General features: G+C 47.1%; 10 protein-coding genes across 11 annotated transcripts; 2 read left to right on the forward strand and 8 right to left on the reverse strand.

The window, feature by feature from the left end:
- Positions 1–457: 457 nt before the first annotated feature.
- ONS95_009364 (uncharacterized protein) lies at positions 458–1,461 on the reverse strand (the record flags this gene model as incomplete). Its single annotated transcript, XM_058502953.1, has 2 exons — positions 458–1,345; positions 1,409–1,461. The coding sequence occupies 2 exons, from the start codon at positions 1,459–1,461 to the stop codon at positions 721–723; spliced, it is 678 nt and encodes a 225-aa protein (XP_058361885.1). The 3' UTR covers positions 458–720.
- A 1,245-nt stretch (positions 1,462–2,706) lies between these two features.
- ONS95_009365 (uncharacterized protein) lies at positions 2,707–3,210 on the reverse strand (the record flags this gene model as incomplete). The annotated part of the gene is made up of 2 exons (XM_058502954.1): positions 2,707–3,064; positions 3,131–3,210. The coding sequence occupies 2 exons, from the start codon at positions 3,208–3,210 to the stop codon at positions 2,707–2,709; spliced, it is 438 nt and encodes a 145-aa protein (XP_058361886.1).
- A 696-nt stretch (positions 3,211–3,906) lies between these two features.
- Positions 3,907–4,700, reverse strand: ONS95_009366 (uncharacterized protein; the record flags this gene model as incomplete). The annotated part of the gene is made up of 2 exons (XM_058502955.1): positions 3,907–4,588; positions 4,663–4,700. The coding sequence occupies 2 exons, from the start codon at positions 4,698–4,700 to the stop codon at positions 3,907–3,909; spliced, it is 720 nt and encodes a 239-aa protein (XP_058361887.1).
- Positions 4,701–5,282: 582 nt separating this feature from the next.
- On the reverse strand, positions 5,283–6,125 carry ONS95_009367 (uncharacterized protein; the record flags this gene model as incomplete). The annotated part of the gene is made up of 3 exons (XM_058502956.1): positions 5,283–5,910; positions 5,982–6,064; positions 6,117–6,125. The coding sequence occupies 3 exons, from the start codon at positions 6,123–6,125 to the stop codon at positions 5,283–5,285; spliced, it is 720 nt and encodes a 239-aa protein (XP_058361888.1).
- Positions 6,126–6,383: 258 nt separating this feature from the next.
- On the reverse strand, positions 6,384–10,446 carry ONS95_009368 (uncharacterized protein). Of its 2 annotated transcripts, XM_058502957.1 has the most exons (7): positions 10,087–10,446; positions 9,843–10,025; positions 9,647–9,728; positions 8,242–9,537; positions 7,915–8,187; positions 7,723–7,867; positions 6,384–7,668 (listed from the first exon to the last, which is right to left on the reverse strand). In XM_058502957.1, the coding sequence occupies exons 2-7, from the start codon at positions 10,016–10,018 to the stop codon at positions 6,692–6,694; spliced, it is 2,949 nt and encodes a 982-aa protein (XP_058361889.1). In that variant the 5' UTR covers positions 10,019–10,025; positions 10,087–10,446; the 3' UTR covers positions 6,384–6,691. The 2 variants fall into 2 exon arrangements, with proteins under 2 accessions (XP_058361889.1, XP_058361890.1); XM_058502958.1 differs by having other exon boundaries at positions 9,647–10,025.
- ONS95_009369 (uncharacterized protein) lies at positions 10,429–12,566 on the reverse strand. Its single transcript, XM_058502959.1, has 5 exons — positions 12,138–12,566; positions 11,865–12,038; positions 11,502–11,809; positions 11,378–11,445; positions 10,429–11,328 (listed from the first exon to the last, which is right to left on the reverse strand). Exons 1-5 carry the CDS (start codon positions 12,282–12,284, stop codon positions 10,595–10,597), a joined length of 1,431 nt encoding a protein of 476 aa, XP_058361891.1. The 5' UTR covers positions 12,285–12,566; the 3' UTR covers positions 10,429–10,594.
- Positions 12,567–12,885: 319 nt separating this feature from the next.
- On the reverse strand, positions 12,886–15,343 carry ONS95_009370 (uncharacterized protein). The gene is made up of 5 exons (XM_058502960.1): positions 14,710–15,343; positions 14,302–14,652; positions 13,927–14,248; positions 13,454–13,879; positions 12,886–13,407 (listed from the first exon to the last, which is right to left on the reverse strand). Exons 1-5 carry the CDS (start codon positions 15,114–15,116, stop codon positions 12,922–12,924), a joined length of 1,992 nt encoding a protein of 663 aa, XP_058361892.1. The 5' UTR covers positions 15,117–15,343; the 3' UTR covers positions 12,886–12,921.
- Positions 15,344–15,413: 70 nt separating this feature from the next.
- Positions 15,414–17,617, forward strand: ONS95_009371 (uncharacterized protein). Its single transcript, XM_058502961.1, has 5 exons — positions 15,414–15,815; positions 15,934–16,027; positions 16,081–16,137; positions 16,187–17,174; positions 17,254–17,617. Exons 1-5 carry the CDS (start codon positions 15,614–15,616, stop codon positions 17,464–17,466), a joined length of 1,554 nt encoding a protein of 517 aa, XP_058361893.1. The 5' UTR covers positions 15,414–15,613; the 3' UTR covers positions 17,467–17,617.
- Positions 17,618–19,695: 2,078 nt separating this feature from the next.
- ONS95_009373 (uncharacterized protein) lies at positions 19,696–23,277 on the reverse strand. Its single transcript, XM_058502963.1, has 5 exons — positions 22,606–23,277; positions 22,349–22,553; positions 21,404–22,263; positions 20,136–21,330; positions 19,696–19,946 (listed from the first exon to the last, which is right to left on the reverse strand). The coding sequence occupies exons 1-4, from the start codon at positions 22,809–22,811 to the stop codon at positions 20,949–20,951; spliced, it is 1,653 nt and encodes a 550-aa protein (XP_058361894.1). The 5' UTR covers positions 22,812–23,277; the 3' UTR covers positions 19,696–19,946; positions 20,136–20,948.
- ONS95_009372 (uncharacterized protein) lies at positions 20,016–20,923 on the forward strand (the record flags this gene model as incomplete). The annotated part of the gene is made up of 4 exons (XM_058502962.1): positions 20,016–20,069; positions 20,147–20,296; positions 20,349–20,433; positions 20,490–20,923. 4 exons carry the CDS (start codon positions 20,016–20,018, stop codon positions 20,921–20,923), a joined length of 723 nt encoding a protein of 240 aa, XP_058361895.1.
- Positions 23,278–23,282: the final 5 nt, after the last annotated feature.

The following is a 23,282-nucleotide window of genomic DNA, read 5'->3' on the forward strand; positions in this document are numbered from 1 at the left end:
TTTCTTTGGAACGGCGCTCTGAAAGGTAGGTTTTGCCATTTTTGTTGGGAGGGTTTGAGTATTCTTTGGGTTACGATGTCGGTTTGGGTTGTGTGTTTTGTTGTTGAGTAGAGATTGAAGGAAGTAGGAGTCTTTTTGTATCCAACAGTCTGACTTCTAGGCATGTTGAATTCACTCTCTTCACGCTCGGTAGGTACTATTCACCTTCAGTCATCCTACTGCTTGCCTGAGAACTATGCTTAAGATTTCACAAAAGTGATTGATCAATCCTTGTCAGTCATTATCAATATATTCAGAAGTAGGTCAATCATTGCAAAGGTCATGTTAGGTCCCGAATTTTTCGAACACTTCGTCTCCTAGGGACATTGCTAGATCGAAATTTAGATTAAAATCCTAGCGATAAAGAAATTCAACTTTTGAGAGAGTTGAAGTCACTTTTAACAGGGAATGTTGTTGTTATCTCTTGATCTTCTCGGGGAAGGATGGATTGATTGGTTTTCTTAAGCTGAAGAGTTTCCATTGCTGAGATCATTCCTCGGCACCGCTCAGCTCCAGAAAAGCACCATTTGGTCAATCTTGCGTTGCATCCTGATATCCCCCGAACGGGAAATTATCCTCTAGAAATCGTTTGTTCGCAGATAGCAGCATAGAGGTTGAGCAGAACTTTATCCGAAATCGGTCCACTCCAAAATCGTGGCTATTTGGAAATCAAGCTTTTACTCAGAAGAGTCTTGCAGTGCCTGTAATCGGGTCAATCCACTTGCTCTCGGAAGGATATAGTTTTGAAGCCTTTCTAATCTCCTTGAGCATCTGGTAAGCAAACTCAGGAATGTGCTTTTCCTGTTTTTGGAAGACCTTGCCGTAGGGACCTTGTCGCGACAGTGCAGCCTGCGTAACAAGCTTCCTCAGCTTGTGGCCTTTCTCAAAGACCCGGAAGACCATCTCAACATCTTCTGGGGAGGTTCGGTCACCACAAGCAAGTACTGTAAGACCTGTCTTAATAGGGAGATAGAGAATCTCTCCGATGCAGTGTTGCATGTTGTACTTGTCGGCATACTCGAGGATACTCATGTACCTGCGGACCAGATCAGGGTCATTTGCACCTTCGAATCTCGCCTGGATATCCTCCAGAGGAATGTTTCCGTGCAGGATGTACTGGAGCAGAATCTCGAAGTCCTCAACGTCATCACCCAGAAGCTCCAGCTTGCCCTGCTTGGCCTCTTTAAAGTCGCCATTAAAGCACCGTTCGAAATAAGTAGAGTAGTAACAAAAGAGGTCCTTCGGAACACTGTCGTGTTTTTTGTTCTTGCCGACATAGATATCAACGCGGGCGCCTGAAATGAACCTGTGATCAATACATTTTAGCAGTGGAGAGGTGAAGATGTCTTTCTCTAGAGGATTGTCTTACTTGAGGAACTCGACCGCTGTCGGCTTCTTGGGGATTTTCGATGGAGATGCCATGACTTGATAGCACCTAGCAGTCTCTGGTGGGCGTCGTGTGATGTTGACACGAGAAGAGTTCAGTTGTGCCTGTTCGTTCGAGCGCACAAGATCTGGGGAAGTTTCTGGTGTTGTGTGCAGAGGTGAATGATTTGGCTGAGAGCAGAAGCCTCCAGATTTCACTCCAAATAAGCGAAGTTAAGTCAATATGTCACTGGAATAGAGTCAAAGCAGATTGGTAAGAGCTCGAGCGAGATCTAATTGTCGTCTAACCTGTAAACATATTGTAGCGATGACAGCTCTAGAGTCTCCCTCTGCAACACATTGTCGGCAGCAAGGTTACATCGTCTTCATTGTGTCCCGCACGTCCGATGCTTATGCGTATGCAATATCTGGTCGGCATTCTCAAGTATCTCTAAATAAGAGAACCTTAGATGATATGGAATCATTCGAGTCATAATCCTCCAGAAAGGTAACCTTGTCTCTGTCTTCCTTTCGCAGAGGGTCCTTCCAAGAAATGTATGAGCTGGCCATCCTGAGCTGCTGAAGATATTCTGCAGCAAAGCCAGGTACCTCCTTCTCTTGCTTTCGATACAAGCCTTTTTTACCAACATCTCCAATTGAAAGGGCTGCTTGAGTAATCAATACTCTTAGTTGACTTCCTTCCGACGTGGAATCGAAGACTCTCTCGATGTGATCTCCACGGAAACCCTTGCTATCCTTGACAGTCATAGCTTGCTCAGTGTAGTCGATAGTTGAACGGCCGTTGAACGACGTCGTTTTCAGGTCTCTCAACGAACTGACGTTTTAGTACTATAAAACGAACTGCGGTTCGTTTTATAAGGCTATAAACGAACGGAACGAGGTCGTTGCCAAGAACGAACGAAGAAACTAGCCTTTTATAATCTATTTTTAAAAATATACCTAAATGTAGTATAAGTGTTAAATTATTATTATAATGTTATTCTTATATAAATTACGTACTAAAACATATAGAATAATACGTTCAGCTGCTTTACATACTATAGAGGGTAAGTTGCATTCCACTGACTAACCTACCTTAGGTACCTACTAAGTGATCTCGCTAAGGTTTCAAGCCTGAAAAAGGCTTAGTAGGAACTATACTAAAACGGGGTTAAACGACCCCGTTCCGTTGGAGATCTGACCAACCAACGGCCGTTCTAGATCGCTTAAACGAACGCCAGTCCGTTTAGGGTTAGCATAAACGAACGGCCGTTCGTTCCCGTTTTGCCAAGAACGAGAAAACTATCGACCACGCTGAGCTTGCTTGAGTGATCTATAGACAAGATCATCAACAGAATCCAGGTCATACTTCTTGGCGTAAACCAGAAAGCTGACACATCTTTCGATGGCCTCATCGCCCCATTTGTCAACGTCCAAAGCATCGTCGACACTGCCGGTGATGACAAAATCAACGAAAGCCTCAATATCACCCGTGTGGTCCTCTGGAAGTGTGATGAGCCCTCCTTGACCCTCTTGGAATGGACCATTGATGGCAGCATTGAAGAAAGGGGAGTAATGGGCTAGTATGTCTGCCGGCAGCTTGTATTCTTTCTTTTCGGGGCCAACGATGAGATCAACCCATCTGCCAGAGGCTATCTTGCTGAAACAAATGTTAGATTAGAATTGGATGATATCACAGTATAGAATGGTCTGAGTTTAGACTTACGCAATGCACTCAATGGTTGTCATCTTATTTGGTCGCTCCAAAGATCGCGAGGCTGGCCGCTTGGAAGTTGAGGGCACCATTGGCGTTGACGATGTCAATCGGAGAGGAGATAGACTGGGCCGTCTTTTCGCGGACTCTGATTTTGTGAATCGTAACATGGGAAACAGATACCAGAAGTCCCAGATAGATTGAGGTTATGGCTTTAGATCTGGGCAGATGGAGCTGGTGATGAGAAGCACGAAGTCAACGTGGAAGAAGATTGAGACCAAATACCCTATCGTAGGCAGCTATCTTGTTCTTTCACCTGCCCACTTGTTACTTCCCTGCTGTAGTGCTGTTGAGTTTTCCACTTTCAGCAGGAGCGACCGCCTGCTTGGTCACATGCTTGTCAGTTGCGGTATCTCGAAGATACTCATTGCCACTGCTCTGTACCTTCATCCGATGCTCCCTAAGAAAGACATAGATCATTGAAACATTCTTCCTGCAGCGATGAGAGACGTCGCTTTGCATTGTTTTGATCTGTCCTCCGACCATTCACCAAGACGGTGGAACACCGAACATTGACGCTTCAGATTGCGACGTGGGCAATTTTGAAGGAAAAGAGATGCTGCATTGCAATTTGAGAAGAGAACATTATGCTAGATTCCATCTCAAATCCATCGGGGCAGATTTTATGTTAATCGAACTGGGGGTTGTCTGACCGTGTTGCTAGGAACACCCTGAAAGGACTTCAGATAGGCCAGACCCCAGTCAACTTCTAAAGAGCCCAGTACATGTCAAGAATATCCATCAAATGTTCTCTGAAGCCCGTTGATTGGATCAGTCCAAACCCAAAAGCTCGCAGACTTCCTGAACTGCTTCAAGACCTCGGCAGCGAACCCAGGAACATTATTTTCTGCATCCTCAAAAGTTGTGCCCTTCAACCCTTCTCTACTCAGCACATCTTGAGCTACTAAAGCTCTCAGAGCATTCCCAGTCTTCGTCACATTGAATACCACCTTGATCTCGTCTTCCGTAAAGCTTCGCTGTGGGATGTCACGACGCGGAACGTTGAAATTGGATGGAGGAGGTCGTCGAGCGGGATTCTTAATTGCTTGACGCAGCGGTTCAAGGACAGCTTCGCACACCAAATCCCCCATATCAATATTTCCAGAGTACTCGACGAGCGCCATGCACTTCTCAATAGCCTCGCGACTATTTGTCCAACGCTTGGAGATAGCACCTTGAATCATGCACTCGAGCAGCATGTCAAATTGCTCCGGTTGGCAGTCGTATAGATGCTTGGCGTTGTTTTTTGCCCATTTCGCCTTGTGCCAGGTGCTTGCTTGTCTGATACAGACATCTTTGGTGAAGTGTGTGTTTAGAAACCCGGAGTAGTAGCAGATAAGCGCGCGGGGTACTAGATATAGCTTTTCTTCCTGGCCGATGTAGATCTTGATTTTTTCCCCTGACATCATCCTGATCACGAACTTTCATTAGCAGTGTTCCAACAGAAAGAAAGAACAAACGAAGTCCGAGGCGCGGACACTTACTCCAGGAACTGATGAGGACTTGGTCGCTGGACAGCCATTGTGAAGAGTTAGAATAGGGGCCTCAAGGTTTGGTCGAGATATTCAAGTCCATGTTGTAGTTGGTAAGATGTGCGCTCTGCTGATGGTCCTAAAGTATTACCAGCGGAATTGATTTGAATAGAGATGAGTCAGAAAGATTGGAGGAGCTTTAGACATGTTTGAGCCACTTGTAACGATAACCCAAGAGATCAAACATAGCCTTGCCACGCCACATTATTGAATTCTTCAGTATTAACTGTAGAGATAAATAAGCCTGTCTTAAAAATTGAATTGACAAGAATCAATGGCACCCTGTAACTCACTTCGTCAATTTTCCTGTTGGACCATAATCTTGACATATTCACAGGTCGGCCATACGGTCCAGAATATTGAATTCGTAGAGGTGTTTTACGCTGAGTGGGGACTTCCTTTATGAAATCTCAATTGCTGCCGCAGACCAAGCACAACAGAATCTAAACCGATTCCAGATATCTGCAAACAAACAACAGCTTTTCACCCATCATGCTACACCGTGTTTAGCCTAGAATCAAAAGGAAGAAGTACCTAGTTCCCAGGAGCTTGAGTCTTAGCAACGCCACAACTCACTGCTCATCAACCAAGTAGTCCTCCAACAACAATCTCCTACCACCTTTCGCTCTTCCCCACTCTCCACCAATTGCAATCACATTTCGCAACTCTCTACCATCCCTCTCATATGCCAACGAGACATCAAGCAAGAACTGCGCCGGCATAACAAGGTCTCCCGCCTCCCCCTCCGCACCCCCCTTATTGCACTCAAAAGCCCAGCGATCAACCCACAACTCTCTCAGCTTTCCATCAGGGATAGGTATCTTGTATAGCCAGCAGATAAGTGGTAGTGGGCGGCTAGGACCTCTCTTGGTAAACAGCTCGTCCATAACGTCGTTCTGCAGCTTAGGCATGATCAAGCGGTCGGCGAGGATCCAGACAAGGCACAGGCCAGAGGTGAGAAGCTTGGCATCATTGGGGCCGCAGAGAGTGCGGGTATACATCCAGTGTTGGACGTTGCCAAAGATCTCAGGCCATTGGAAGTCGTCGATCACCATGTGTCGGGTTTGGCTTTCGCGGAAGGGTCCATTGAAACCAGCTGCCAGCATGGGGGAATGGTAGCTTGCAAATTCCTGGAAGAGGGTGTAGGTACGCATGTTGGAGCCTTGACCGATGGTGAGCGTGACGGTGGTGAGAGGGTCACTGCTTTCATGGTTAGCGTTCGTGTCGAGCGGCCAACCAGAGGGAGAGAGGCAGATTGATATCGAACTTACGTGAGACTGGGAGGGGTGTCCTCTCCATTGGGTGCCTGTGGACTTGGTCCGTACAGGACAAATGGGTCAAGTTTATCGACAAACTGTTGAGTCACATTAGCTTTATGTCAAGTCGACAGATGAGAGTCAATCTACCGGCGCCATCGTGCAAGTTGAAGGGTAAGCCAGGCCAGCGCTGCTCAGGAAAGCAAGCAGGTCGAGTACTGAGACTCGACGCGCTGAGGTTGTTCGATCTGGAGGTTTGAAGTTGAATGGAAGGTGATAAGAGACTCAAGGCGAAATCAAAATAGCGTTCGGTTGCTAGCTCGGGATCATGAAATTAATTGACGCGGGAAGCGTGCAACCTTCGATCCACTCACCCTTTTTTCAGGATTTCACGCGACCGACGATTAAATAGGATGACTATGAGTAATTTAATAGCATGTAAGCTGATACTATTGCCAGTCAGTCGTTTCCAATCGTCCAAATGGTAGATATATGACGGATCTCGCTAAAGTAAACAAGCTCCACATGAAGTAAACAAACCCTGCAATAAACCATTTACATACAAAAATGACCCATTACAGACATCTAGCTGCTCCTGGAATTGTAAATACTATATATAGTCCATCTAGCAGCTCTATTTCAGGATTGGAAGAAATTGGTACAGTCCAGCTCGAACCCTTACATAATAGATGCATGCTTCCCACACATGATCTCATAAACATGCTTCAACCAACTCTCCCTCCATCTCGCTCTTGCATACACACATCACTCAACTTCTGTAACCTATCAATACCTTTCTTACTCTCACCCCAGACCTTCAATCCCTTCAGAAGGTTCTGCCCCTCATTCAGTACACGCAAAGGGCCTTTCGCACTACACAGGTTTCCCACACCAGTGATATTCGCACGCATACTTTGACCTCTTTTAACAAACAGCTGGACTAATTCGTCATCAGCAGGACGGTCAAGCTGAATTGACGTCGGAAAGAGTGATGTAGCTTCCGCATCTTGATCGGAGTCTTGCGGCGCGCTATTGGGAGTTGTGGAATCGTTGATAGCAGCCTGCTTTGGAGAAGTGTGAGGTGCGAAGGTTCCGTATGCCCAAAGGGCTAGCGTTGCAAGAATTACAGAGGACGATTCGTAGAATGCGTCAGAGGAGTAGCGACGGACATGCCAGAAGAGAACACCGGCATGTATGACAGCAAGTCTTGCTTTGTGTTGATCTTCGAGTGCCCAGCGTTGGACGTACTTTCTCAGTGTCATAACCTGGACATCTTCCGCTAGTTTTGAGGCGTCTGTCAGTAGTTTTGTCAATTCGAGGATTGATTGAATTGGTGTCAGTAAGATGACTCGCGCTAGGTGGAGGTGCAAAACAGTCGGATGTTCCATCCCTGATGCTGCGCCTATGACGCTATTCGCATGCCAATGCAATACGTCAAGGCAGTCGCATGCCGAGTTCCGCCACTTCGAGTATATTGAGTTACCCGGAAGCCAAATGGGAATATGTTTTTCAATTACTTGCAAGCTTTGCTTTTCTGCTGTTGGAGTCCAGAGAGTGAGGGGCTGCTTTAAATACTTTTCAACTTCCCAAGTTCTGTGGAAAAGAGCATGCACGCAAAGAATCCGACTGAATTCTCCAGTGGAGGACCGAAGGTATTTCTCGACGTAGGTAAGCTTTATGGTGTCATGAAGAGAGACACTTGCTAAAGACTCGTTAGCTTATGGATATGTTTATTGTACTCTGACTGGATACTTACGTGCGGCACAGGCATAAAGTTGCTCCCAATCTAGGGAGGATTCAGCTTCCCACAGTACTTCCTGGCATGGTATTGGAACTTTGGCATCTTCAAGTTTCAGAATAGGCCGCATCTGGAGATGAAAAGACCACATGCAGTCCAAAAGCTACGTGGATGTTAGCCAAGCCCTTTCGAGCTAGATTTCGAGCTTACCCAGATGCAATACCCTGTCCTCCGTATCGTTTCTGTTTGTATCCATGTTTGCCAATCTTGATCTACTTGTTCGGTCCTCTCTGGATACTTTGAAGTGGCTGCAACGGAGGGACCTGCCCAATGCACTGTACAAAATGCCGCTAAATCACTGTGGTAGCCTCTTGCCAATGTTCGGAGTCGATCATCGCCACAATACATCATTCCAACACAATTCAGCAGCTTCACTTGCGCCAAGACCAGCACTCCAGGCTTTGAGCTACCATCTAGCTCAATCTGAAATTATCAATCAGCTGTGTGAAATCTATGAAATGACCAAGACTCACTCACCGCCATCATTATTGCACGCCTGACAAACTCATGCATAGCAACAACAAGAACGCCAGACGATTCGTTGTCAGCGTATTGACTGCCGAGGGCAGACATCGCCAATGTTAGGAGCCAATGAGTGCTCGAGATGTCAAACGTTGCTGGATGAAGAAACGGTAGTGACGGACGAAAGTGTTGCGTAAATAGATGTACAAAATAACTGAGAGCTCGAGATGACGGGAATGAATCACCATAAAAGTTCGGAAACATTGTCGATGATTCACAAGAAAGATGATAAATCCTCGTTATCTCATCGTATACGCTTATAGGAAGCTCGTCGAAAGACCTGGTGGTTGTATTTCCATCGCCCGTGGGGATCTGGCCCAAGTCCGGGAACATGAGGATGGATGATGACACTAAAGTGCCGTTTGAGGCATCACGAGAGTTTGTATCTGATTGTCTATACGGCGCTCTTCGAACTCGTGGGAGTCGGGCACCATCTCCGTCAACGTAGAATCGGCCGGCAGACTGGGTGCTTTGTGATCCTGGGCTCGACACTTCATGAAGATCTGCAGTTCGAGGAGATATGTGGTTGTGATTTAGTAGAGCCTGAGAGTGGCTCAAACTAAACGTTCTGGGGGGTTGTTGATAGCTGGATGGAACATGGTCTGTATACGGGATATCATGGTTATGGTCTAATGATCCCAATATCTCTCCATTCATGTGGAAGTCTGGATTCCAGTCTTCAGGGAGCCAGTTTATGGATTGGAAATTGTTGAGCCAAGGTGTAGTAAGCTGATCTGAGTTTGCATTATTCAAGCTGACTGAATGCTGTAGGGGATGTAACTGATGAAACTCAGAGCCTGAAGTTCGAGATCTAGACATTTGACCTCCATCAGTAAGCTGCTGCCTTCTGGGATAATCTGGCGAGTCAATATCTTGGGAAATATTCCTTTCTTCTGTCCTGATCGAGTCTTGATTCTGTAAGGGATTTGCTTCAGAAGAGAACGAATTGAGTTGCTCTACTCCAGAGGAAGTCTGGGAAGGATCTGCGTGACTTGGCGATCCTTGGACTTGGCCTGGAGAGCCGGATGTATTTGACCAAGACATTGGAGACTCGTGAGAGTTGGTTGTACGTTGGTCAAAGGGTGACAGTGGTGAGACCTCATCCCCTGGCGAGCTCAAGCTGCCGTTTGCATGTGGCAGTGTTGAGGTCGTGCCCCGACGTCCTGAGGCTGGATACTGGCACTCTAATGAGCGTTTCTGGCAACCCAAACAAGGTGATTCTCCTGTACATTTTCTCCGAGCATTCGCGCACTAAAAAGTCGCTGTTAGCAGTGGTTTGATGCCATCTAAGCGGCTGTCGGACATCATCGAGTCTATAGTGAGATTGCGCTATGAGAAAACCCCGCAAAGACTAACTTACAGGAAGACACGCTCGAGCACCTTTTCCAAGAGCGCTTCGTTTCGGTTCTTTATGTACTTGCTCGTGCCGTCTCAACGCATCTCTAAAGAAAAGGCTCAGCAACTGAAGGTCACGTGGTAGATGGGAGAATTTGTAAGCACGTCAGGCGACATTCCCGTCGGTCGAGAATTCGAAAGGTCCATTCAAATGTACATACATTCTATAGAATCCTTTTCGACAGTAAGAGCATTTCAGCGAGCGCTCCTTTGCGTGGCTTCGTGAGTGCCGAGTCAAGTGTTCAACACGACCAAATGTCTGTTGGCATTCCTGGCACTGCAATCGACTGGTTTGACCCGTCTGATTGTCATCAGCCGTACTGGTGTGGAGATCCATACTCCATCTACTCATATGTGTCAGTGCTCAGGAGCTTTCTGATAGATTTGGGGGCACTGCTTCCGTACCATGTATCGACAAATTTATGTCTAGCTAGCTAATGCCGTGGTGCCAGGACGCCATGGATTAGAGGCCGCAGATGTCAAGGATGCCTGGGGATATGTTACAGAATAGCTTTGGGGTATTCGAGAAGGAAGAACAGTATGCTGTACGTAGTCAAGATAGAAAAGGTCCCTGGATGGACGTGATGGTTGGAGGTAATGGAATGACGAAGACTACCTAAGCTGTGGGGTAATTTAGCGCCCCAATCATCTCCGCTACTCGACAAACAGTACCTGCCTAACCCAGGTAGTCGACAACGTGAAAAGCACTTCCACAGTGCTGACATTTTATCAGTATTACGTCCGACCAACTTTTAGCTTTGTTAGGTATTTTTTATTCTCAAAGCTATAGATACTGATTCATTGTGAACATGATATGCAGGCCCTACAGAATGAAATTCATGAAGCACTTTTATGTTTGCCCCCACACATACCCTAGGGAATATCTGAATATGCACACTTTATGAAACCCAGCTTATTTGACTGCAAACTCGAAAGCATACGCTGTGGAGATGTCAGTCTGGTAAATAGGGAATGTGACGCTATCTCCAGAATAATCGTGAGAATAATATCCAAGGTCATTCGGAGATTCCACCTCTCCAAAATGGCCACCTGTGAAGGGGAATCCCCAAGTATGGATGTTGAGAGATCCGGATGTCGGTAAGCCAACAGATGACAGACCATTGATTGTGACTTGCCATGTTCCAGTGGTAATGCGCACTCCAGTAAGTACTCTGACCATATCTGTTCCCACGGTGGCATATGTGTCCAGCTTCAGGTCTGCGGATGGAAGAGAACTAACACGGTGCCCCGTCATGTTCTTGTTGTAGTACTTGTAGACTTGGAATTCGCCATTCGGAAAGTACCCGCCAGAAGTTGGACTGTAATTGGATGTTGCATCTGGCTTGGAGACAAGAGAGGCCATGAAATCGTGGAGTTGATATCCACTCAACCAATTTCCACGAAGGCCAATTGCGTTGACTCTTTCCAGTTGAGAAATCCACCACGCTGCGCCTGAAGGACACTCTTCGGAGTATATGGCATACTCGTCGATGTTCAGAGGCTTATTTGGGAGCCCGTACGTGTTAAGCATGGTCTGTAGCGCTCCGTTCGCTCCTTGCATATCTCCACCCCCAGTTTCCATATGCCAAACATACTGATCTGGCACGCTTGCATTGCTCTTTACGAAGCTGAGGTAATTTGTCCACCCTGTCAACATTTAGCTTTGATCTTCAGGGATGTCGGGAATGAAATTTACATGTATTGCTGGGATTTGGCTGAGCAGAATATGCTGGACCGATCAGGAGTACACCGGGCAATTCATTTCTTTCAAGTAAGTTAGCAAAACCAGGGTCCCGAAAATCAGAGACACATCAACGAACCTCAAACGATGATATGTCCTACCCCACATCTGAATGTACTGTGCTTGCCCTCGATTCCAAAAGACGGTTAAGTCCGGCTCGTTCCAGATGTCAACTGACAAGCCAGCAGTAGCACCATTGGCTTTGATGTCCGAGATCCATTGAGTAAGATAACTATCCCAAGACGTCCAGTCCTCATTGTCGCCCGGATATGGTGCAGAGGAATTTTGAGTTCCATCTGCACCCCACAGGTCATGAATGAGGAAAATGAAGGGCGCGTTGTACTTTCGTGCGGTCTTGTAATTAGACAACGCCGAAGCAAATCGAGCCTGCACCACTGTCAGAATTCTAGTGTTTGATTCTGAAAGGATTGTGGTGACCCACTTTGTATTCGGACAAGCCCCAGATCCAGCCACGGCCGGGGGCTGCCACTTGAGCTCCTCCAGCACGTGCGTAGTTGAACCCAATATCTGTGTAGAAATGATCGGGGATCTGGTTCGGGGTGTCTGGTATGCCGTAGAGAATACCGCTAGCGAGATGTCCTGGAGGTCCGGTGTTCTGGATGGTCGTTAATTGGCACATGGCTTAGAACACTTTTGACGTGACATGAAAAAAATAGACATTGTTGATCCAACTGCAACGAGAATGATCACTTACAATGTTTAGGTTGACGACTGATGTTCCTGACACCCTCTTATCCAGAGGACTGGACGCCACAGACACGGCAAGAAGAAGGGTAAGAAGTGAATACATCTTGAAAGTGACGGCAATGCTACGACCTCGAACTGAGAGATAACACAACATGAAGCTGAAGACTAGAGGAAAGACGTTCTTGCTCTACCTTATATAGACTTACTTCGGAAGATTGTGTGTTATTAGAAGCTCCGAGATGATCTGCTTCGTCCCAATTCTCCTGCCAAAAGCATCATATGTTCCTCACTCACTGCCTGCAGCTGGGATCAAGCTAGTCTCTGATCGGCAATAAGAAAAGCTTCCCTACCCCGCATCTTCCCCAGGTCACATTCACTCCGTTGGGGTTGGCGTGGCATGAAGCGACCTTTGTGTTTTGTGCTGTCCCGGTACTTGACGGGCATTCGAACTCTTTCCTGGAGAATGCAGGTGGTCAAGGTACGGTCCACCCCCACCGGACAGGGCACTCGGCTAAAGATTTAGCGTGACGCCCCCCCTTCAATTGGAGCGCGAATATCCTCGAGCCTGCTTGTTGTATCATTCTCGCAGTATTCTTTATGTCTTCAAGCAAGTTTCGCAGTCTCCATTCTGCAGCAAGGGGATAGCCTTGAGCACCTGGGATACTGCCAGCGAAATTTTCCTTTCTGAAGTGCAGCAAAGAGATTCTCCGGGAAGACTTTCTTATAATTGAAAACACAGTCTATTGTTTTAACTGCGGTAATATACTAAATTTCAACCCCTGCTGCAAGATCTAATGCTTCCGACGAATGCCAACTCTCATATGTCCTTTCCCACCCCGATTATCGCGAAGAGCATATGGAATAAATCGCAAATTCTCAATGACCTCATTCTGCCTATAAGAGACCGAACCAACTGGTCCATCCTGTCTCTTCTCGTTGCCGAAGTCAAGGAAATAAGGCACTCCCTGAACCGTCAGAGCAACATATGGCTCTCCAATTTCTTTCTCTGAAACCTTGCTCTCGTCAACAAGGCTGGAAGGATCCAGCACAAGGCTTTTGAAGTGGTCTTCGACCCAAGCGTTATCGAAATCCTCGAGACAGTAGACGAGCGGTCCTCGGGCGAGTGCAACGATATCTTGGTTCGTGTAAGGGTGAGGCGAGACGAAGCGTGGCTTGAGAGGTATGTTCAGCTGGAAGGACGGATTGATCTTCACCCAATGTGCGGAGACTGTCAAGTAACCCTTCTCGAGTTGAGAATTTGGGACCTCTGGCGAGATCTGGGACAGTCAGTATTTGCATATCGATACGAAGGAGGAAACCCACCTCCCAAGTCTCGGCCCAGCTCGGTATGCGGATTTTGATGGTTGTCGACACTTTGGAAGGGTTCCGAACAGAAAAATTGACTTTGCCTTCCCATGGCCAGCTTGATTTCTGCTCCAACTCCAGGACGCTATTACCGACTGGAATATTCAGGGTTGCCGATGAGAACATATGGACATTTACCTCCACCGACCTCTCATCACGCACGTTGAAGTTCCAAAGGTAACCCCCAATGTATCCGAGAAGTCTGGTTACATTGGGAGGACAACATGCACAAGTAAACCATTCTGCTCGTTTCGAGAGATCAGCATCACTCGATGCCATCTGATTGACGTATGTGAACTGTTTGCCATTTGTTGACATTCCAGTCATAACGGCATTGTAGAAGCAGAGTTCCATGATGTCACCATATTTACCATTAAGATCCAGCTACTGTTCATTAGCAACAAATCCGCGAGTCTGAGAATCTACTGTACCTGAAGAAGTCTCTCGGCCAGCATCATGACTCCAATCCCTGCACATGTCTCTGCATAGCATCCACCTTCGTCAGTTGATGATGGGAGAAAGTAATCAATGCCGAATCCTTCCCACTGTTTCTGTGCACCAATACCTCCAGTGAGATACATCTTTTTCTCCACCATATTCGACCATAGCCTCTTCAAAGCCTCCTTCATTGGCTTCGGGCTCGCTCCTTCTAGTCGTACAAGGTCAGCTGCTGCGGTAAGAAGGTACATGGCTCGAACACTATGTCCCTCTATTGTCTCCTGATCGATGATTGGCTTGTGAGCTTGTTGGTACCTACAATACAAACCGTCAGGGTCATCCATATCATAGTACAGTTTGATACTCACCAGTAACTGCGGTTGGCTGGCCAATATACGGGCCGCTCGTTCTCCCTGTCCCCACGGGCTTCGCTTTCGACGTCGTAAAAATGCCGTCCATCTCGTCCCGTGGGATTCCCACGTTCTTCGATGAAATACCGAGCGAGATCGAGATGTTCTGGTACTTTTGTTTTCTCGTACAATCGGAGAAGTGCCAATTCGATCTCTGGATGACCTGGATAGCCATGTTTCTGCTGTGGTCCTGGCCCAAAAGTTTTGCACAGCAGTTCGACATATTTGAGGATTGGCTCCAGCAGAAGATCATTTTGGTAATGCGCATTGTGTGCCAGTGCAGCTTCGATCAAATGACCTGCATTGTAACTGGATTGTCATTTAGCGAATTGAAACTCAAGAGGAAAATTCTCGAGGATTCTTTACAGTTCATGTAGATCTCGTAAATTTGTGAAACGCTTCGTAGGTTCAACAACCGTGAAGTGTATATTGAGATACCCGTCTGACTGCTGAGCCGACCGTATCATATCCACTAGCTCCTTCACAGCAGCATCGATCTCAGAATTTTCCTTCCATTGTAGAAAATAACAGGCACCTTCGATCCATTTGGCAATATCCGAATCCCAAAACAGGTGATTAGGGACAGGCCAAACGTCTGGTTTGTCATTGTACGACGGGTGCCATTTCAATTTGAACGCGTCATATCGACCAGTCGTCTTCAAGACATTCAATTGATACAACAAAGTATTGTCATAAACAACTTGACGCCTCCGACTGATGAAACTTGACTCGGGAAATGACGTTTTCGAGAAGGTTTTCTGAGGATACGCCATGGTTGTGTTTGAAGAACGAATGACTTTCAAGAAATACTGAGAATATGCAGAGGACAGCCTCGTGCCACTTTAAACCGAGGCAGCAGCTCTAAGGATGACATTTCCATCTATTTACCAGTGGCGAGGCTGAATGACGCGGTTGAAGCCCACCGGAATAACCATACCAGGAGCCTTACTTGGTTGTCCCCCACTGGAATACTGTAGACTTTCGCTTGCCAAACGTCGGCGGCGCTGCCTGGTTACAGTAGGGGGCTACAAACAGTACCAGTAGCCTGGAACAGGTCTACCCCGCACCCACCGGGCACCTGCACCAGTAGACCAGATTGCCACTCCGGTGGACAGCAGCTAAAACCTCATGAACTGTCAATCCATCTTCACTGAACGCGGGGTCCCTAAAGAGTATATGATCGTCGCCATGGAACGACCAGTTGACCTCGATAAATCCAAGCAGCCTGCTCTTCTTCGCTCCAGGACAATTCGAAACACAATTGCTCAACATGGGGTTCTTTCAGACTTTCCTCCCAAAGGAGGACCGCTTTGCAGCTTTGATGCTGTATGGCATGGTCTTCAGTACTTGTTTCAATGGCTATGATGCTGGAATCATGACTGTCATCCTCGCAGATAAACAGTTCATCGATTATTACGATGTTGATGCGACTCGAAGCGGGGTCATCGCGACCATTCCCTGGGCTTCAACTGGTAAGTCATCGTTCGGCCTTGTTCATCAGCTTCTCTCCTTCTTGTGCGCCAAATTTTTAGGAACCTTGTTGCTGCAGAAGACTACAATCTAAGTCACATCAGATCTAACACCATTTAGGTCTTGCACAACTGTTCGTCGGTGGAACTCTGGCCAGTTGGGTCGGAAGACTCTGGGCCTTGAGAATTTCAATCGCAGTCATGATTGTTGGAGTGTAAGTCCTCGCCCTTTCCGCTTGCTGTGGCCAATTTTACTAAGACAGGAAAGTGTCGTTCAGGTGGTGCCAAATACCTACGCAGTTCTCATCGTCGGACGCCTCATCACGCAAGTCTCCCAGTACTCTAGCTGTTCATGAGAGCTAACCTATTCTCAGCGGTCTGGGTTTTGGTTGTGTCTATATCGCAACGAATTTGTATGTCGCGGAATGTGCTCCTCGATCCCTCCGTGGTAGTTTCGTCGGAACTGTCTCACAATTTGGCTATCAATTGGGAACGTTAATTGCCTTCTGGTCGGGCTATGGAATGTCTTATCATCACTCTCCTTTCAACATCGCGTGGCGAATCTCCAACGTCATTCAGATCCCGATCGGTCTCACTTTCATCGTCCTCTCATTCTGGTATCTGGAGTCACCCCGATGGCTTCTTGAAAAGTATCCCGAGACGCCAGAGCGCTGTCTGAATGCGCTGGCCAAGCTTCGGTCTGGAACAGTTGATGATGACCGAGTGCGAATCGAGTTTCACGAGCTGGTTTCATCCCATGAGTACAGAAAGAAGTTCAAGACCGGATACATGGGAATCCTCTCCAGTGCTGGTATGCGGAAACGTCTCGCTTATGGCGTTTACGCCATGGGTCTTCAGCAATTCGGAGGTATCGCTGCTCTCACCATGTATGCAGCCTTGATTTACCAGTCTCTCGGTTGGGACAAAGGTCACCAAGCGCTTGCAATCAACGGTATCCAAGCAGCACTCCAACTGGTCGTCGTGCTAGTCAACACATTCACCGTCGATCGATTTGGTCGGAAATCGCTCCTCATCGTTGGCTTTGCCATCCAGTCTGTGGCTCTTTTGATTCTCTCATCTCTCACGACGAGCTTCCCAGATAATAACAACAAAGCTGCAGCTGTCGCAGAGATTGCAATGCTGTTTATTGTCGGGCTTACATACTGCTGGTCAAATGGACCCATCCCACCCGCGATTGCGTCCGAGATCTTTCCCCAGGAAGTGAGAGACAAGGCTTTCGGTCTCTCTCTGCTCGGCCAGACTACTTGTTTACTGGCATTGACTCAACCTTGGCCCAAGTTCAATGAAGAAGTTGGCCCAAAGTCCTACTGGCTTTTGTTCTCCTTGAACGTGGTTGCAATGGTATGTCCAACCTCCCCCGTTTCTGTCAATCAGAGCGACCCTTTTTGTTTCAAAAGACTGAAGCTAAACGTTCAAATAGATCAGTGTCATTTTCATCCTCCCAGAAACAAAAGGTATCTCGCTCGAGCGTATGGACAAGCTCTTCGGCGAGGTCGATGCTGTGTCAGCAGGCGAAGAGCAAACATCTGCTGAGAAGATCGAGGCTATCACTTATAGCGGCAAAGCGATGGATGAGAAGATGATGGATGTGAGCGCAAATCATGTCGAGAGTGCGAGAGAAAAGGGCATCTGATTAGGGGATGTTTCCTTGTTATGATGAGGAATAGCCCTAGAGAGACATGAAAACTTTGGCCTGCATAGTTCTTTGTTCTAACTCAGTAAGGCCAGTCTCAACGGCGAGCACCGTACTGGACTCCAGGAGAATATTGATTTGCTCTTCATACCTCACCATTCTGTTACACAATGTGCTTCGCGATATGTGAAAGGACTTCGACAAGCGAAACTGATCTACCGCTTCTCCTCTTGGCCCCCCGCGTGATTGTGAAAGCCCAGCCTCTCTATTCTCTACTGAGCATTTGAACAAAGTCTTAATGCAGCGATTGGGATTGAGCCCAGGCTCGTTCTCGAAACGGTCCTGGTGTCCCGCAAGCTATAGGAGAGTGGTGTTCTGAATGAGAATTTGGCACTCTTTGAAAATCCTGGCCCTCTGCAGCGTTATTCGCTTATCTTCACGAATGAAGGTATCAGTGGAGTGGTAAGGAAACTGTTCAATAGGGTAGACCTTGATAGAAGATACCACAGACCAATATGGTGCCGATGAGCCACCAGCTTGCTGCATCGCGACATGAACGAGAAAGTATTCAGAATCCCTTCAATGCCATGATTTTCCCACCGCATCAAGGCGGCAATCTGACATCAAAGTATTTTAACTTCCCTCACATTACAGGTTTCTATGCTATAGCTGCTTCAGCTGCCTCACAGTACTGACGCTCGTGGTTTTTAGTGGGGTGGCTTCAAAGTCTCGCCGTTGTTGTCATTGCCTCTAAGCGACTTCGTGCCGATGTTATTCCGGTCAGATTCACCGTTTTTCGGGTGAACAAGGTAGCCCTTTCTGTAACGAAATGAGCAGAAACAGTCACAAAATCGCTCTCATATGCCTCGCGAACGCTGTTAGCGGATCTGCCCGTCTTATACTCTGGCTGCTTTCAATAGCAAATTTCAACTAACAGTGCAAGCGGGTTTCAGGTGGTAAAAGCCAGACGACCTTGGTTTCTACACCGAACTAAAAACTTTTCGGAAAGTTTGCAACGATGTTATTATCTGGTGCATCTTCAGAAGCAAGACCCCTCAGGTTCAACCGGAGTTTCCAATTCATATGTTGAGATCAAGAACTACCTTAAGTCCCAGTTCTCCTGGGCATCAGTAGCCAGTTACTAAAGCCTTCTAGATCCATAATTTTCCCCAAGGTATCCCCATTACATTAGATTTATAATCACTTACCTATCTAGTAGTCTTTAATAATTTTCTTCTTCTTATATTCTTTTATTACACTAGGTTCTTATCCTTTAGTTCGCTGACTTAAGCTGAATTTCATTTTCTTTATCTTACTAAGGACCCCTATATCCAATCGCTTGTTTTACGCTCTTCTTAGTCTTGTTTATCTGCTTGCTTCTCGTCTGCCCATAAAATACTTCATCTTCCACTTACATTGCTACAGTGCAGGAATATAAGAGACTTCTCGGTATATAAAGTTACGTCAGCTTAGGTACTCATTTTCTAGGCTTCGCGCACAGGAGAGCAATTCGAATTCCCCTGTAGGGGCCTATTCTGTCAACAGAAAAGAAGACATGCCAGGACAGGTAAATGCCCAAGTCCTCTAATTTGACAAAGAGATTGCTTCCGCCGGAATCTAAGCTATACGTTTGTAAGTAATACTACTGTCCAGATCTTTGGTCGAGATGCCGTGCAGGATATTTGAGACGACCAAAGGTGGAAATTGCAAACGTTCGGTCTGATCTTGAAGCGTGTGTGCAACTTATTGCCACCCCGACAAATTACATATGAGCCGTGGATCCACACGCAAGGTATATGCGATGACATTAAACGTGCTCACAATAAAAGCTTGGCCTTTTTTTCTGGGTACCTTACTTACCTAGGTAGGTTTGTTGACACGGAAAAGACTAATAATTAAGCGAGCCCCACAAGAATCATCTCCGTGAAGCGCAACAAAAGAGGTGGCGGAAGACATCCAAACCGAGGCACGCACACGACTTTTTCTTGATGACAAAGCCCTCGTTACCGAAACAATGAGGTTCATTTTGCCCGTAGGGCGTTTGCAGCCTACTGGCCCTCAAAGCTGGTACGAGTCGTTCAAGCTTTCATTTTTGATAGGAAATAATCATTCGATCCTTTGCATCAGCAAGGCGCTGTCGGCGTGAAAGTCACCAGTATTACTTGCCGACTGGCTGCTTACTAAGTGCTTATCGTATACCACTATGGCGAAATGAAGAGGCTTAAGCGCTAGAAGGGTGTGTACAAGGAGGGCCGGAGGCAGTCTCTGAGCGAGCCCGCCATGCTTTTGCAGCCTCATTCAAACTACAATACATTGAGAACTCAGCCATGTTCCTCAAGTACTGTCTATTCTCCCCATCTATGAGTTTCTTGCAGCTCTTGAATAATTCGTGTGTAGGTGGTCATCAATGAATTACTACCATTTAAACAGCGTAGTGGTCTGCATCGAGGGAGTACAACACCTTGGCTCCAGCAGAGGTTCTATCCCCTTGATCTCAGCGCTCAGTCTCTGTAAAATTTGGAGAGTTTGCTGCTTCTCACAAAACCAACATGATCCTGCGAATTCAGCCACTTCAAAAGCAGAACATTCACCATCAAAGGGCTGTGCTAACTCTGACCTTGCCACTGAGAAACGCGTTGGAATCAAGGAATCAGAAAACAAGGACTCACATTCTTCCAAGGTAAAGTACAGTTTGTCAAAGAACATCAATGTAGCTAGCCATGTCTTGGACAGTGAGGAGGCATCCGGAGATACGGACAGCGATGACGTTCCTGTAAGCCAAAACGTGGTTGAGAATGATAAGTCCAACGGCGTCTCTGCCATTGTCAAGGTGGGGGCCAACATCTGAAGCATCAATGATCAGTGCTAACGTTTGTTCTTAGGAGCACCGCAAACGTCCTACTCCAGACGCAACCACCATTTCCAAGCCAGTCAACTATATGAGCAATCCGATTTTCAAGCTTGTAGGTCTGGCCTCTGAGCAATACGACGAAGATCCTGCTTTAAGGAAGATGATACCGAAGTGGACAGCGAAGTCGACGACGAAGATGAATATGAGGACGAGAAGAATGTGAATTATGAATACGAGAAGGAGAGCAATACTGCAAAATGGAAGTCCACTCCGATCTTCTCGATGCCCGCTAGAGCAAAGCAGATCTGTGTTGGTGAGGAGAACTGGCCAGAAAACTTCAACTTCGACACAGACTCCGTTACAGCATATGCTATCATGGGTGAGAATGGATTGCAGGATGTCAAATATTTTTTGTACAAGCCCAATTGCGACTGGATCGAGTATTACCCTGCTCTCGAACCTGAGTCTGCGCCCGAGCCGAAGTACAAGGGTAAAAAGCTGCGTGGCACGGGTCAGAAGTTCCTGGCCCAACACCAGTTACGCCCAGATCCGCCGGGCAACAAGGACCACAGGCTACATCAATGCCCGCTGGGATTAAACACCTAGGCTCGATAGCAGATGCAGAGCGTTGTCATCGGGAGGTGGCCTCTGCGCCATAAACTGCACTACCGCCTGTACCCAGACCTCCGACAGACAGTAGACCCCACGCAAGAGCAGCAATTTCCAAGTCAGCTTCGTTGTCCTCGTCGCCTTCATCGATCCTCTCACTATCCGAGGGATGGTATTCATCATCGTCTTCCCCCTTTGCTGGATGTGCACGTCTACTCGCACTTTTGGAGTGCTTCTGCCGATCACTACTTGTTTTTGGAGGACCTGCACCTTCTAGGGCTTCGTTTCGGGCACGCCTCGCTGTAGATGGTTGTTTTCTCTCTTCCGTTCCTGTACTCTTGCTTGTTTCTGTTTTCTTTGGTCTGCCAGGACCTTTACGAGATTGATACAACGATACGCCATTCCTGTAATTTGTCGCTTCTGGTCAGCGGCGAATCTGTGTTGGGAGGGAATTTCGTGGGCAACGTTTGTACATACTTTGATGCTGCGCTTCCTAATTTTGTCTTGATACCCCCGAAATTACTATCAACTGAATTCTCTTGGCGGCTTTTCCTTGCGCGACTCATGTAAATCATGATTGATCTCAACATCTCTGTAGCATCTAGCCCTCTAATAGCTGCCCAGATCCCAAGGCTGAGGCCCGTAAGGAGAACATCCCAAGCAACTGATCCCACAGCAGGATGTTCACCCATGGCTGCCAACACTCGACCAATGGCGGTAGATCCACGACCTAAAGTCGTCCGGTGCTCTTCTTTGAAAGGATGCAAGAGACTGTGTCGATAGTACGTGCTTTCCGGTATATTGTAAAAGAGTGCCGCGGCTGTTGACTTTAGGTGGAGCGCTGCCGAGAGAGTCGAGATGACTCGGAATAGAGTAGTGTAAGTTGATTGTGAATCATGAGGGTGGCTTGGCACAGCCCCCCATCCTGCAGGTATCGCATATGGCAGGAAGAGAAAGCAGAATGGCAAGATCCCTGAGATCCAAGAAACGTTCACAAAAGCGGTCGTGTTTGCAGCATATGGTACAAGGAACGTTGTAACAAACGAAGCAAGCAGAAGGGAAATGTATAGCGCCGGCCTGGGAAGGAATCCATCTTGTTTCATAGGGAATAACTTCTGAAGGAGATGCGAGTACCTAGTCATAAAGTGAGTGATAGCATTTTCACAAGAAGGTTGGCCGCACCTGCTTGAAGTGACTGGAACAGAGTTTCTTGTAATGGCTCGAACATTTGCGGGGAGAGGTACAGGAGTAAGAAGCACAGCAATAAAGAACAGATTCTGTGCATATGACAAGTTGACAAGTTGGGCAAGTCCCAAGAAAGCCCAGAGGTTTGAGATCTAGGTTTCCATGTCAGTAGCGACACTGGCTGTGGCGATTTGATCTATTGGAGGTCGAATAATTTAGGACATCATAGAGCCGTACCTTTCGTCTCTGGCCTTCAAGAGCTAGGTAAGTGCTGAAGGAGATGAGTCCGAGGTTGACCTGTTGACCCCACCAAAAGTGACGAGCCTTCTCGGCCACAATCTCACGAGAATCACGATAGAAGGGCGTATCACTAAGCCATCTCACAAGATGAAAACGACCAGGATGTTCACCTGCTCTCAAAGCTCCTTTATCGCCAAAGAGACTAGCGAGACGTCAGCGTTTCCATCAGCATTCAATATAACCGGACAACAAACCTTTCAGGCAAGTCAACACCTCGTTCTGTAGACCAGACTCGGTATGATAAGAGAGCAAACTTCACTCCGAAGAAACCTGCTGTGGCGAGGCTGGCAATTGCCAAGATGGAGAATGTCTGAACATATCCTTTTCGCAAAGGTTCTCGATGCCTAGTAGCAGAGGATGGCGGAAGAGCGAGAGGTATGACCGATAGATAGTACGGCATGCAACTAGGGAAAGGTACACGACTGAGAAGAGATGAGCTCCTACAACAGCCGTGTGGATGTAGCTATCTCGAGGTTAGTGATCCATGTCCGAATAGAGCGCGTTTCAAACGAGATATCGATAAGCTGCAGTGCACGTTTCATAGACGCCTTGCCAATCTGAAGTTGAACGATAGGCGCTGTCTAATATTACCTACCTCGGAGACGACTCAATAGGAACCGGTGCCATGATTTCACTTTGCTCAGCAGGGTATTTATCCGTAGCCGGAAAGCTTGAAGATTTTGGAAGCAGAGTCAAGAGATATGTTGTCTTCATGAAAGTTTCCTAGCAGCCTTTGTGATGGCTGGAATAGTTCTCCCGCATACTTACACGTCACAAAGAAGGAATGTTGGAAGTCTCCCCCAAACTTGGCAGTTGTGTCACGTGTCTAATGTCACCAATCTTCCATTCCATTGGGAGGATAAACAGCCCA

This window comes from Cadophora gregata, assembly GCF_030347475.1.
Source record: "Cadophora gregata isolate MNR1 chromosome Unknown scaffold_3, whole genome shotgun sequence".
Classification (NCBI taxonomy): Eukaryota; Fungi; Ascomycota; class Leotiomycetes; order Helotiales; family Ploettnerulaceae; genus Cadophora; species Cadophora gregata.